Source organism: Enhydra lutris, unplaced genomic scaffold, assembly GCF_002288905.1.
Source record: "Enhydra lutris kenyoni isolate GAN:26980312 unplaced genomic scaffold, ASM228890v2 scaffoldscaffold33, whole genome shotgun sequence".
In the NCBI taxonomy this organism is placed as follows: Eukaryota; Metazoa; Chordata; class Mammalia; order Carnivora; family Mustelidae; genus Enhydra; species Enhydra lutris.
The window spans coordinates 7,785,742-7,800,926 of record NW_019154117.1 but is presented as its reverse complement, the minus strand read 5'-3'; the positions used below and the strand labels follow the sequence as shown (position 1 = coordinate 7,800,926).

The 15,185-nt window shown below is 44.5% G+C and overlaps 1 protein-coding gene across 4 annotated transcripts in view; it reads left to right on the top strand.

The window, feature by feature from the left end:
• Window positions 1-12,334, top strand: part of LOC111153501 (SWI/SNF related, matrix associated, actin dependent regulator of chromatin, subfamily a, member 2) — a 178,109-nt gene extending 165,775 nt beyond the window's left edge. For all 4 annotated transcript variants that reach the window (XM_022512561.1, XM_022512558.1, XM_022512559.1 and 1 more), the window contains 2 exons: window positions 10,184-10,326; window positions 11,349-12,334. In XM_022512561.1, the coding sequence (XP_022368269.1) occupies window positions 10,184-10,326; window positions 11,349-11,384 (179 nt within the window). In that variant the 3' untranslated portion in view covers window positions 11,385-12,334. The remainder of the gene's footprint in view (window positions 1-10,183; window positions 10,327-11,348) is intronic.
• The last annotated feature ends 2,851 nt before the right edge of the window (window positions 12,335-15,185 follow it).

The window sequence follows — 15,185 nt, the reverse complement described above, 5'->3', positions numbered from 1 at the left end:
CAGGGCATGAGTGTTCCTTTTTCTTTCACATCCTCACCAATAGTTACTTCTCTTTTTAATTGCCAGTCTGACAGGTGTGAGGTGCTTTCTCATTGTGGTTTTGGTTTATATTTCCCTCTTGGTGAGTGATGTTGAGCCTCTTTTCATGTTGCTGTTGGCTGGCATCTTTGGGAAATGTCTATTCAAGTCTTCTGCCCATTTTTTCATTGGGTTCTGTCTGATATTAAATTCTGTGAGTTCTTTACATATTTTGGATATTAACCCCTCACTGGATGTATAATTTGCAAATATCATTAACATTCAGTAGGTACCAGGTGCCCAGTAGGGGCACCTGGGTGACTCAGTGGGTTAAAACCTCTGTCTTCAGCTCAGGTTATGATCTTAGGGTCCTGGGATCTAGCCCCACATTGGGCTCTCTGTTTTCAGGGAGCCTGATTCCCCCGGCCCTCTGCCTGCCTCTATGTCTACTTGTGATCTCTGCCTGTCAAATAAACAAATAAAATCTTAAAAAAAAAATTCGGTAGGTTCTTTTCATTTTGTTGATGGTTGCAGTGTACAAAAGTTTTTTAGTTTGACCTAGTCCCTTTAGTTTAGCTTTTGTTGCCCTTGCCTGAAGAAACTAGTACCAAAAAAATACTGAAACTGACATCAATGAGCTTACTGTGTGTTTTCTTAGAGGACTTTTATGGTTTCAGGTCTCACATTTAACCTTTTTATTGTCTTTTGAATTTATTTTGTATTTGGTATAAGACGAAGGTCCAGTTTCACTTTTTGCATGTAGCTGTCCAGTCTACCCAGCACCATTTATTGAAGAGACTGTCTTTTCCCCATTATATAGTCTTGCCTCTTTTGACATATAAGCATAGGTTTATTTCTAAGTTCTCATCCTGTTCCATTGATCTATGTGTCTGTTTTTGTGCTGGTACCATACTGTTTTCATTACTGTAGACTTGTAGTGTAGTTTGAAATCAGGGAGCTTGCTACGTCTGGCTTTGTTCTTTCTCAAGATTGCTTTGGCTATTTGATGTCCTTTGCGGTCCATACAAATTTTAGGACTTTTTTGTTCTAGTTTTCTGGGAAAATGCCATTCATGTTCTTACGGGGATGGTATTGAATCTTTGGATTGCTGTGGACAGTATGGACATTTTAATAATACTAAGCTTTCTAATCCATGAGCATGGTATATCTTTCCATTATTTGTGTCATCTTCAGTTTCTCTCATCAATGTCTTAGAGTTTTCAGAGCACCGGTCTTTCATCTATGGTTAAATTCCTCCCTAGGTATTCTTATATCTTTGGTGCAGTCGCAAGTAGGACTGTTTTCTAGATTTCTCTGATAGCTCATTAGTCCTATAAGGGAACAAAAGATTTCTGTGTTAATTTTGTAACCTGCTACTTGGCCAAATTCATTTATTCATTCTAATAGTGTTTTGGTGGAGTGTTTAGGTTTTGCTATATATAGCATCATGCCCTCTATCAATAGTGACAGTTTTATTTATTATTCTTCAATAACTGCTCTGGTTAGGACTTCCAATACTGTGTTGAATAAAAGTGGCAAAAGCAGGCATCCTTGGCTTGTTGCTGATCTCAGGGGAAGAGCTCTCAGTTTTTCAGTATTTGAATATGTTGTTGCCTGTGGGTTTTTGTATATGGTCTTCATTATGTTGAAGTATATTTCCTCTACACCTCCTTTAAGAATCTTTATCATAAATGGCTGTTGAATTTTATCAGATGTATTTTCAGCATCTACTGAGATATGTTCATCCTTCACTATGCTAATGTGGTATAGCACATTGTTTTGTGGATTTGAACCATCCTGCCTCCTTGAAATAAATCCCACTTGACTGTGGCATGTGACCTTTTCATGCATCGTTGAATTCAGTTTGCTAACATTTTCTTCAGAACTTTTGCATCTGTTTCTTTCACATATATTGGCCTGTATTTTATTTTCTTGTGCTGTGTCTGTGTGGTATCAAGGTACTGCTGCCCTTGTTAAATGAATTTGAAAACATTCTTTCTTTAATTTTTGGAATAAATTGAGAAGGATGGGTTATAACTGTTCAGTGGTTGGTAGAATTCACCTGTGGAACTTCCTGGCCCTGGACTTTGTGGGGTTTTTAATTACTGATTCAATTCTATTACTTGGACTTGTTCTATTCAGATTTTCTACTTCTTCATAATGAAGCCTTGGAAGATAGTTTCTGGGAATTGATCCTTTTTTTCCTGTTTTCCAGTTTGTTGGCATATAGTTGTTTACAGTAGTTGCTTATGCTCCTTTGCATTTCTGATTTTATTTAAGCCCTCTTTTGATGAATCTGGCCAGAGGTTTATCCATTTTGTTTATCATTTCAAAAAATGAACTTTTAGTTAAATTGATGCATTCTATTTTTTTTTTTTTTTTAGCCACAATTTCACTAATTTCCCAACTTCTTTCCTTTCTTCCCCTAACCTTGGGCTATATTTTTCTAGTTGCTTATTTATTTGGGATTCTTCTTGTTTCTTGTGGTAGGCTTGTGTTGCTGTGAACTTCCATCTTAGAACTGCTTATGTTGCATACACAGATTTTGAATCCTTGCATTTCCGATTTTCATTTGTGCAAGAGATTTTATTTCCTTTTTGATTTCTTTGTTGACTCACAGGTTTCTCAGAATGTTTAGAATCTACATCTTTGTGTTTTTTCCCATTTCCTTCTTGAGATTTCAAGTTTCATACTTTTGTAGTTAAAAATAAAAGGTGCTTTCCATGATTCCATTCTTCTTAGATGTTTTGAGAAATGTTCTGTGGCCCAACATGTTATCATGTTGCATGTGCCCTTCTCCCATTTTTGGATGGAATGTTCTCTAAACATGTGTTAACTTTGTGATCTCATGTGTCATGTAAGGCCATTAACTGGTGTAAACGAGATTCTGAGGTCCCCTACTTTTCTTGTGGTACTGTCCTTTTCTTCCTTTATATCCTTTAATATTTGCTTCATGTATTTAGGTGTTCTATATAGGGTGCATGAATATTTATGAGTGTTCTGTCTCCTGGATTGACCTTTTTATCGTCATGTAGTGCCTTTCTTTTCCCTCTTGGTATAGTCTTCGTTTAAGTCTGTTTGGTCTGATCTAGCTGTTGCTGCTCGCAGTTTGGACTTGCTTGGAGTATTTTGTTTTCCATCCCTTCCCTCTCAGCCTGTGTGGCTGTAGAGCTGGAGAAAGTCTCTGGTAGGCAGCAGAGAGTAGGCTCTTGTTTCTGTTGATCCAGTCAGTCAGCACATCTTTTGATTGCCCCCTTTAGCCCATTTATGTTTAAATTTTTTTAAATTAATTTTTTATTAACATATAATTTATTATTTGTTTCAGGGATACAGGTCTGTGAATCATCAGTCTTACACAATTCACGGCACTCACCATAGCACATACCCTCCCCAATATCCATCACCTAGCCACCCCATACCTCCCATCCCCTTCCACTCTAGCAACCCTGTTTGTTTCCTGAGATTAATAGTGTCTTAAGGTTTTTCTCCCCTCCCCGGTCCCATCTTGTTTCATTTTTCCCTCCCTTACCCCTACGAACCCCTGCCTCTCAAATTCCTCATATCAGGGATATCATATGATAATTGTCTTTCTTTGATTGACTTATTTCACTTTGCATAATACCCTCTAGTTCCATCCATGTCATTGCAAATGGTAAGATTTCATTTCTTTTGATGGCTGCATAGTATTCCATTTATACATATACACCATCTGCTTTATCCATTCATCTGTTGATGGACATCTAGGTTCTTTCCATAGTTTGGCTATTGTGGACAGTGCTATTGTAAACATTCAGGTGCACGTGCCCCTTCGGATCACTACGTTTGTATCTTTAGGGTAAATACCCAGTAGTGCAATTGCTGGGTCATAGGGTAGTTCTATTTTCAACTTATTGAGGAACCTCCATACTGTTTTCCAGAGTGGTTGCACCAGCTTGCATTCCTACCAACAGTGTAGGAGGGTCCTCCTTTCTCTGCATCCTTGCCAGCATCTGTCATTTCCTGACTTGTTAATTTTAGCTGTTCTGACTGGTGTGAGGTGCTATCTCACTGTGGTTTTGATTTGTGTTTTCCTGATGCCGAGTGATGTGGAGCACTTTTTCATGTGTCTGTTGGCCATCTGGATGTCTTCTTTGCAGAAATGTCTTCTGCCCATTTCTTGATTGGATTCTTTGTTCTTTGGGTGTTGAGTTTGATAAGTTCTTTGTAGATTTTGGATACTAGCCCTTTACCTGATACGTCATTTGCAAATATCTTCTCCCATTCTGTCAGTTGTCTTTTGATTTTGTTGACTGTTTCCTTTGCTGTGCAAAAGCTTTTGATCTTGATGAAGTCCCAATAGTTCATTTTTGCCCTTGCTTCCCTTGCCTTTGGCGATGTTTCTAAGAAGAAGTTGCTGCGGCTGAGGTCGAAGAGGTTGCTGCCCGTGTTCTCAGGGATTTTGATGGATTCCTTGCTCACATTGAGGTCTTTCATCCATTTGGAGTCTGTTTTTGTGTGTGGTGTCAGGAAATGGTCCAGTTTCATTCTTCTGCTTGTGGTTGTCCAATTTTCCTGACACCATTTGTTGAAGAGGCTGTCTTTTTTCCACTGGCCGTTCTTTCCTGCTTTCTCCAAGATTAGTTGACCTTAGAGTTGAAGGTCCATTTCTGGGCTCTCTATTCTGTTCCATTGATCAATGTGTCTGTTTTTGTGCCAGTACCATACTGTCTTGATGATGACAGCTTTGTAATGAGCCTGAAGTCTGGAATTTGGAGTACAGAAAGGAAGCAGCAGAGGTCCTGGCTCAACTTTGGTTTTTTCAACCTTCCTTTGGCTATTCAGGGTCTTTTCTGGTTCCATATAAATTTTAGGATTATGTCTTCCATTTCTTTGAAAAAAGTTGGTGGTATTTTGATAGGGATTGCATTAAATGTGTAGACTGCTTTAGGTAGCATAGACATTTTCACAATAGTTGTTCTTCCAATCCATGAGCATGGAACATTTTTCCATTTCTTTGTGTCTTCCTCAGTTTCTTCCATGAGTACTTTATAGTTTTCTGAGTACAGATTCTTTGCTTCTTTGGTATCTTACAGCTTGCGGTATAATTGTGAATGGGATTGACTCCTTAATCTTTTTTCTGTCTTGCTGTTGGAGTATAGAATGCAACTGATTTCTGTGCATTGATGTTATATCCTGAACACTTTACTGAATTCCTGTACAAGTTCTAGCAGATTTGGAGTGGAGTCTTTTGGGTTTTCCACATGAAGTATATCATCTGCAAGGAGTGAGAGTTTGGCTGCTTCTTTGCTGATTCGTATGTGTTTTATTTCTTTTTGTTGTCTGATTGCCGAGGTTAGGACTTCTAGTACTATGTTGAATAGCAGTGGTGATAATGGACATCCCTGCCGTGTTCCTGACCTTAGCGGAAAAGCTCTTTTTCTCCATTAAGAATGATATTCGCTGTGGGTTTTTCGTAGACAGCCTTGATGATATTGAGGTAGGTGCCCTCTATCCCTACACTGTGAAGAGTTTTGATCAAGAAAGATCAGATGCTTTTTCAGCATCTACTGAGAGTGTCCTATGGTTCTTGTTCTCTCTTTTATCAATGTATTGCATCCCACTGATTGATTTGCAGATGCTGAACCAACCTGCAGCCTAGGAACTCTTGATCGCTCTGTGCTGATTGCCATATTGTTAATTGCTTTCTAGAGTTTTTGTGGTTCCTCTCTGCACCTTTCTTCTCTTACATCCCTTCATCTGTGGTTTCTTGACTCCACGTTTAGTGGTCTCTGTAGTTCTCTTGATCTTCTGTGTATTGACTGTAGGCTTTCACTTTGTGTGGCCAGGAGACTTTTATAATACAGTCTACTTTAAGTTTATAATAGCTTAAGTTTTAACATATTCTAAAGTTCTACATTTTTTATCTCCCCTCTGCACCATTTAGGATTTTTTTAAAAGGTTTATTTATTTGAGAGGCAGAGCGAGAACACAAGCTGGGAGAGGGGCAGAGGGAGAAGCAGACTCCCTGCTGAGCAGGGAGCCTGACGTGGGACTCAATCCCAGGACTCTGGGATCATGACCTGAGTCAGGCAGATGCTTAACTGACTGAGCCGCCCAGTCACCTCTCCACATTTTATGTTTTCAGCATCACATTTAAATCCCTTTATCTTATGTATATATTTGTGTATCTCAACTAATTGCTGTAGTTATAGTTACTTGTATCATTTTTATCTTTTAACCTTCATACTAACTTAACTTACAAGTGATCAGTTTACTACATTTCCTATATATTTACCAGTGAGATTTATTATTTGCACCTTCTGTTTTTAGCCAAAAAAGTCCCTGTAACACTTCTTAAGCAGGCCTGTTTGGTGTCGATGAGCTTTACTTGGTGCTTGTCTGGAAAACATTTTTCTCTCTCCAGTTCTCAATAATAAACTCACCCAGCTCAGTGTTCCTGGTTGGCCGTTTTTTTTTTTTTTTCCTTTGAGCCCTTTGCATGTATCTTCCACTCCCTTCTGTGGTAGAAAGTCTGCTGAAAACTTTGCTGCTACTCGGAGGGGGTTTCCATTTTATTTTTCATACCCCCCCCCCCCGGTTGGGTTTCAGTCTGTCTTCTGTGGAGCTTCCACTTCTGGCACTGCATGCTGGAGTTCCGTCCGTGACCTTTATTGGCTGCTGTCGGGTATTCTCCACCTCTTTGTGGAAGTTCTTACCGTGTTCATCCATCCTCCTACCCCGTTCAGTGAGCACTTTTATGGCCATTATTTATTTTCAATTCCTCTTCTGACAAAGTCCTCAAGAACATGGCAGTAAAGGGTATCCCTAACTGAGGTTTCACCTTCCTCTTTCATTTGGAACGCAGTCCTGCTTCTGTTTTCCTTGACTCGGCGTTGGTTTCGATGTATTACATCATCACTTCTCTGACTCTTGATGGAGCAGCCTCTCAGTGGAGATGAAACTTCTTCACCCCAGCCTCCTGGCTGGCTCGCTCACCTTCGTGATGGTCCAGGCAGCCCATTTTTAGGGGTTTCCTGTAGTTAAGATTGTGCCAAGGACCAGTCTCAAAGGGGAGGATCTCCGTGAGCATCGTGGTTCAGGCGCTTAAATGCCAGCCCCTCAGGCAGCAACCTGTCAGGTAGGTAACCCTACAGCGTGCCGTTGGGTCACAAGTCAAAGCCTGCCGGCCCCCAGGGCCGGGCAACCTCGAGACGGCCCCTGGTTGGCACTCATGGAAACCCAGGGTGCTAGAACGGTCTGAAAACTACCCTTTGAGAGACACATTCTCATGTGTGGCAGATTAAGAGCTCAAAGATAGCGCCCCCCACCCCCGCAAGGTCACAGGAAAGGGTTACTGTCTGTCCTTAGCTGGATGTGTGTGTTTCATTAGAAGCTTGTCCCTCAGACCGTCCCTGGGAAGGTAAGCTGAGAGGTCTCTGTCACTGAAAGACCGGCGTTCTTGGACTCCCGGCTTTCGTTGTGCCCTGAGGGGGTGGTAGCTGCTAAAATTGGGGTACCAGAGGAGCGTACAAGCTCCTTTCCAGGAAGTAAACAGGTATGAGGTAAACCGGTGTGAGGTAGGGGGAAAGTGCAAAGATCCCTCCATCCCTAGAGAGCACCCCAGCGGGCCTTTAAATGTGGGTCCACCTTTGGGGTGATGCTTAACAAAGAAGCCTCTTTTACTGGAAGTCTGGGTGCTGCTCGGTCATTGCCTCTGTCCTGAGTCCTGGGGCAAGAGACCCATTTCTCAGCTCCCTGAAGCCTGTGGGGTCCTTACACAGGCAACCCATGGTGGTCAAAGCTAGATGTTCCAGAGACTCCGGTCTCAGGTGCCAGTCTTAAAAGTTGGGGTGCACGGTGTGGGGGTCAAACCCTTCACTTCTTGGGGAGAGTCTCCACGTTTTGAGTTCCCTCCTGGTCTTGGCTCACCATCCCAGGGGTGGGGTTTACGGTGAGTGTCTAAGCCTCTCCTACCGGATGGATGGGTTTTCCTTACTTACCTGCCAGAGGGCAGTCACTCAGGTCGTGGCTGGGTTTTTTCACCTGAGGAAATTGTTCTACATGTGGCTGGGGATTGGGCGTTTCCTTGGGAGGTGAGGTCAGAATGTTCCTTTGCTCCCATCTTGAACCAGGAACTCTGCTGCTTCCTTTCTTACAACTCGGGGTTCACGTGGTCTGTCTGGGATCAACTCCCCTTCTCAAGGTCAGCTGCTCCGCAGCCTTCCCCCTTTGGCCGTGTCATGTCACATTTGGGGGATGAAGACAGGGACCGTTTTTCTGCCTGCCAGCCTTGGTAATTAGCCCTTTTCATGGGTCCGTCAGGGTGGGATCATAAAGACTTGGGACACTGTGTGCAGTGTCCCTCTGCTGCTCCAGTCTCTCAGCTGCATGAGCCTGGCAGCCTGTCGGGTGGGTTTTTGGAAGTCCGTGTCCGTGGACTCAGCCGGGTAGTTTACCAGCTCACACTCCAGGTGTAATTAAATAATCTACTTGGAGAGACATTTTCTTACCTTTTCTGCCAGTCTTCTGCCCTTTTCCACCTTGCATGGATTTTTCTGTTCTCCTAATGGCAGGAAGTGCTCCTCCTGTAGATAGATACTGCATTTTTTTTCTATTCATCAAGATTTTTTTAAGAGGCCTTTATAGCTTTATGCATTTCTAGGAATAGGTCGTCCTTCTCATCCCCCGTCTTTTCTTCTTTTCCCCCCATTACTCCACCCAAACAGCAGGCCCCTCTCTTCTAAGTCCATTCTGCAGCAGACATCTGGGGACGAGGAGTACTGTTTTGCGTACTCGGATTTGATGGCCTCTACTGTGTTTGGTGGGGACAGAGGGCATAGGCTGGCACTACGGTTCAGAGCAGCTCTGATCTCAACTGTGTTGTCAGCCTCTGTCTCCACAGAAAATTTCACTTTGGCAAATACTGTGGTGGGTTCCCCCACTTCACAAAAGTCTGAGAACCTCTCCTAAGTTTCCTTCTGGAGCTATGACTCCCTCCAGGGTAGGGTCTATTTCTAGGCGCCTTGAGACCCAACAAACATGAAATTCCAGTATGACTGGTTGGAAAGAGAGCCCCACATGCTCCGTGACTTCCTCATCGAGTCCTAAAAATGGCATGCAGTGGTCACCTGTTCCAGAACAATGTGGCGGAACAGATTTTCCTTGTACCTGGGCTTTCACGCCTACCTCCATGGCCTTGCACGATGAGCTCTCCCCCGTGTTTGTATTCTCAGAATAGCCCTGTGAAGGTGGATAGGGGTGCTGTGTTGTGAAGGCTGATGGAACAGAACGCTTAGAAGTTTACCATATGGTTCTACTCACCATACCTCCCCCAAATCCTGCCAGAGGTATCAACAACAGAGGTTTCCAGCAGCTTTGCTTATTACATCGGTAAAAAAAAGCTGGGAATTTGAGCAGCCCTCACTAGATGACCAGTTCAATCATTCATAGTGGACCCTTGGAGGTAGACTATTTCCAAGCCTTGGAAAGAATTGGGCAAATAGATAGTAACAGAAGTGCCCAACCCCCCCACAGGTGAGTATAAAGGTAAGGATGGGTAACTGGGGCGTGCATCCAGCCAGTGAATGACTGTGTGCTGCCCTTGAATTCTTTATGTTCCCTAATGATGTAATTATAAACCGCAAATTGTTTCTGGAAATCATCCCCAGGAAGAGCAATCAGGAGGTCCTAGAGGAGGGGAAGGAATGTGTTCACAATCATGTACCTTGATGTTTTGTACCTTTCTGTGCTGTTGCTATTATTCAGCTCTGAGTTTTCAAGTCAGCTGGAGTTATCTACACAGTAACATTGGCCTTTAAAGAAAGAAAAGGCTTTATACTTACGTGTACTTTGTCCCAACAAAATTCTACTGAATAAACACCCCCAACCCTCCACCAGCAAGAAAGGCAGCTCTGCTTCCCCTGTTTAGGAAGCCCCCTGACCAACCCTTATGCGACCACAAGAAGAACCCCATGCCGCTGCCTTCGCTCCTGGAGCGTGTTCTGGCGAACAGTGCGCTGTGTCCTCCTGACCGAGCTGTGTGTGTGAGCAGAGCGGGTGCTAGCTCAGCGAGTGTTCCAGGCGCTCTGGGGACCTTCGCTTTGTGCTCTGCAGTCTGATGGTCTTTTCACTCCCTGCGGAAGGACTTGCCTGCGATTCCTCACTGCTCTTCCGTTTTTTGTCGTAGCCAAATCTGTTAAGGTGAAAATCAAGCTCAATAAGAAAGACGAGAAAGCCCGGGACAAAGGCAAAGGCAAGAAGAGGCCGAATCGGGGAAAAGCCAAGCCTGTCGTGAGTGATTTCGACAGTGACGAGGAGCAGGATGAAAATGTAAGTGCGGCGGCTTTGGCTGAAGCCCAGAAGCTCTCTCCCTCCGTCCCTCCCGTCTAACCGCTCTTTTATCCAGAAAGGGAAAGGTAGAGACCCGGGGAGATTTCATTCCTGAGGGCTGGGAGCCAAGCGGCATGATCTAGGACACAGAATTTCAAGCTTTTGGTTAGTGCCTTTTTAACTGTCTCCAAAAACGAAAAACTACTCAGTTGAGTTTCCTCTTCTCCTTTCTTACGTTCCCACGGCTTACAAATACAGTTTTCTCGAAGGCTGCCTATTTTTAATCTCAGAAAAATTCAGGAGCAGGGATGGAACCAGGCCCTGAAACACTTGCCTTCCCTTGTGATGTCATCTTTAACACTCGTGAGGGCCCCCAAGGAGCGCTGTTACTTGCAACGTGTCACAGAAGCCCGGGCCCCGGTTAGGTGTGTTTGGCTCTTTGGGAACAGCAGAGATTGGATTCAGACCCAAACAGTGTCCCAGATGTGGGTGACACATGCCAGCGGCCTCCATTATATTCCCTTTCCAGGAAACCTCAGGTTCCTCGTCACACACACCCCTCCTTCAGCGCACTGCCATTTGGGTCTGATGAAAAACATGTGCGAACCCTTCATCAGCCTTCACCCTGGGCCCAGACTTTTTCAAATGCATTTAAAATGCTGTGTTTTCTTTCAAAGACTTACCTGTGCCTTGACATCAAATGCATGGTCCTTTTGACCTCTGGTGAATTCTCTAAACCCAATGTGCTAAAAATAACAGTAAATAGCCTTGACCTTCTTATGCCAAGGCAGAAGAAAACGAAACAGCGGTATAGATGGGGGGTAGTGCTTTGGGATTCGCAGCAGAAGCTCCCCTTTGACCTTGGATTTCTCTCATGTGTCTTGCCACCTTGCCCCAGAATGTGGAGACATGGGTTAACCCTTTCCAAAACGCCATTTCCGTTCTACTTTGCCTCTGGAGGGTCTATTACACCTTTTTCTTATGTGTGATTTCATGCATTTTTATCATATTTTAATTTTTAGGAACAGTCAGAAGCAAGTGGGACCGATGATGAGTGATCAGCGTGGGCCCTCCCCCACCCCACCCCACCTCGGTAGAACTGAACTCCTTCCTCCCTCTCTCATTTCTACCCAGTGCGTGCATTTGTCCTACGTGCACTGGGTTGTTTCTGTATCATCCTCATCTATCAACTAGCTTTAGGATCGTGCCCGACAAACATATGATATCATGGTGTAAAAACACGACACGCACACACACACAAATATTTGTAACATATTGTGACCAAATGGGCCTCAAAGATTCAAAGATTAAAACAGACAAAGCTTTTGATGGAAAATATGTGGGTGGATAGTATATTTCTATGGGTGGGTCTAATTTGGTAACGGTTTGACTGTGCCTGGTTTTACCACCTGTTCAGATGAAAAGTTTTTGTTTTTTAATTTTTTTGGTTTTTTTTTTGTTTTGTTTTGTTTTGTTATTTTGTAGAACTGATAACCAGGAGAAGCCGTTAAAAGCCACTGGTTATTTTATTTTTCATCAGGCAATTTTCAAGGTTTTAATTTGTTCGGTATTTTTTTTTTTTTTTTACACTGTGGTACATATAAGCAACTTTACTAGGTGATAAATGTACAGTAGTTAGACTTCACCTGCATAGACATTTTTTCCATCTTATGCTCTACGATCTGAAAAAATGCTTTTTGAACTGTATAAGATTTATGTCTACTGTAAACATTGCTTAATTTTTTCTTTGCTCTTGATTTAAAAAAAAAAGTTTTGTTGAAAATGCTATTGAATATTGCAATCTCTCTAGTGTATTGGATGGCTTCTTTTGTCCACCTGATCTCCTACGTTACCGATGTGTATCGTCTCCTTCTCCCTAAAGTGTACTTAATCTTTGCTTTCTTTGCACAATGTCTTTGGTTGCAAGTCATAAGCCTGAGGCAAATAAAATTCCAGTAATTTCCAAGAATGTGGTGTTGGTGCTTTCCTAATAAAGAATTTAGCTCAACGAACTGCCTCCTGTTTTTTGAGTTCTAGGGGGTTGAAACCCTTGCCTGAGTGAAGGTCTCCTGCGGAGGGCTAGGTAGGCTCTGGCCATGGACTGCTTGGTCAGGGGCAGGGAGAAAACAAAAAGGAGGAGAGAGCTGCTCTCCTGGGAAGAACTAAGCTTGTTGCAAAGGAGAAGAGTCCATCATCTCCACCACTAGGAGACATGTGGCCAGGGACCAAGCCATGCTAAATTCAGCTCAACCGTAATTAGGGCTTTAAAGTCTGTTTCTAGCCAGCCCATCTGTATGGGAATATAGATTTATCCTGTGCTATAATATGGTATGGAACACATCTGTAGTAATAGCTTTTGATTTTGAAAGATTTCATGAGATCTCAAGGGCAAGACGAGTTCCGTGCACGCCTATGCTCTCCTACCAAGACAGAAAACCATGGTTACTACTTTGTCCCCCTCCCCTTTTCATGAAACCATTTTGAAATTAAGTCCCAGCCATCATAACACTTCACCCCTAAATACTTCAGCACGAACCTCTGTACCATTTAATCCATCCCTCTGGTTTCCACAATCCTACTTTCATACCAGAGGGAATTAACAGGGTACCTGGGTAGCTGAGTTGGTTAAGCGACTGCCTTCAGCTCGGGTCGTGATCTCAGGGTCCTGGGATCGAGTCCCCCGTTGGGCTCTCTGCTCAGCGGGGGGCCTGCTTCCCCCTCTCTTTGCCTGAACTTTTTTAAGAGAGAGAGAGAGAGAGCGTGCACTCAAGGGGGGGAATGAACAACAGTTTCCTAGTCATGTTTATTATCATAGTCATGTTTCCCCGATTGTCACAAAACTGTCTTGCATTTATTTGTTTTGAAAAGTTTTCAAAGAAGGTTAACACCTTCTTCCTTATGGAACTCATGACTCCAGGGACCAAAATGGAAAAGTTTTCTCTCTTCTCTAATAGAGTGATAAAAACCTTTCCTAGAATCGCCCGGGGAGAATGCCACAATTCTGGCTTTCCTAATGCCAAGTATCGCCAAGTCATCCTCCTTTGAGTCCTGCAGGAAATCAGACCCACACGATGTGCATCCTCCGGAGACACTCCCTGGTCCCTGGAAGTGTGCGCTCCCCTGTCTGCATTTCCACTTAGTCTGAGCATCACAGACTGGGCTGTTTCCTCCTACCCTTTGTAGAGTTTACCAGCCACAATGGGCTTGGCGCTTCCCCTGTAAAAGGGCGCTGGGTTAGAGTCTTTTATTGAAGGGTTTGGTTTCAGTTCCAAGAGAAGAGCCCTATCTCACCGCGAGCCTCCATTTCCTCTACTTCGTGTGCAAATCCGACTCTTTGCAGCCTGGGAGGCTCTGGTGCTCTAAAGCCATCCAAACCACTGCCTTCGTGGTTCAGGATCGCGACCGCGTTAGACTGTTCTCTGACTCAGTTTCCCCGGCTCCCACAGACCGGCGGGGCGGCGGGGAGGCAGGGAGAGGGAGCGCATGAGCCAGAAGCCGGCCATCCTGCCTGCACTGGGGCGCTGCCCGTTTGCCTCCTCCTCGGGAAAGCCGTTTTGTTCAGCCGGAGTAGCCGAGCCCACCAGGTAGGCCTAGTTCTTTCCAAGAAAGAACTATACTCAGATAAGAGTATAGGCCAATCCACTGGATCCCTTAATGGGTTTATTTAATGACAGGATCGCTGTAAAGAAGGCACAGTTCTTGTTTCCTTTTTTGCAAGTAGGGATTGTGCAAACAAGAGACCCCAGAGCTGTGGCCAGTGCACCAGAGCAGAATCCGGACGTGAGGCTCTCGGCTCCTGGGCCCACGAGCCATGCCGAGGGGAGACGTGGCTCCCGCCTCATTGATAAACCCTAGGTGGCATCTGCCCTGCCCTTGCAGGCGCCACCACGCTGACACATCAGTCCGGCTCAGGACTGTACTCCGACACCCAAGCCAAGTTCCCCCAGCCGGGTTCCTTGGCTACCCTGGCTCTTCCTGCTCAGTGACAAGCCACTCCAAGGACCAGAACCTTGTCCCTTAGACCCCAGCTGCTGCGGGAGACCCAGCCGGTGTGGACAGCGCAACTGCTCTCCGGCTGACTCTGATGCGTGCTCCAGTTGGAAAAGCACCACGGGCTCTGCCATATTGTTCATCTCTACTACTTCACCCCTGGGGAGCTACAAGAGGCCACATGGAACGTGGTCTTGATCTCTGTCATTGGTACAGGTGGACACATCCATCCCGCAACTGTCACTGTGGTCGAATCTACCACAACAGGGATACGTGAAAAGGACGAATGTCCCCCGCCCCCCCGGCCCATCCCGGGACAGAGCTTTCCGGTCATCGGCGTTCCCAGGAAGCAACCTTCATTTGTGCTTGCCTTGAACCTCATTCAGACCAAAAAGGTGTAATACGAGCTGAAAATTTTTCGGTCCACCTCACCAAAGGACAGAGACATAGTCTCCACTTAGGAATAAAGGCGGTCCCCATGAGATTTTTATACGAACAGTCGATCTCATTTTACAGATATCCTGGAAGAAGAGCCAATTCTACCCCTTTCCCTAAAATGACTAAGTAAGAGCTACGTCAAGCCAGATAAAACACAATTGCTGTCCTTCCTCAGACTGTCACAGCGTATGAGTCACAGGATTTCACTCTCTGCTGTGCTTAGGGAGAGATGATCAAAGACGAGGGGAGCACAGCGTGAGAGGCGATGATGGATAGGTGTGGAATTGCTAGAGGGATGTTCAGGTGAGTGCCATCCATCACTGGTGTGGTTTGGAATGGCGAACTTAATGGAAAGTGGAAGGGACGTGTTCCGAATGACTGAGCCCTTTCGGTAAGAAGGCATCCATATTCGCCATCACTTTCAGTCAGGA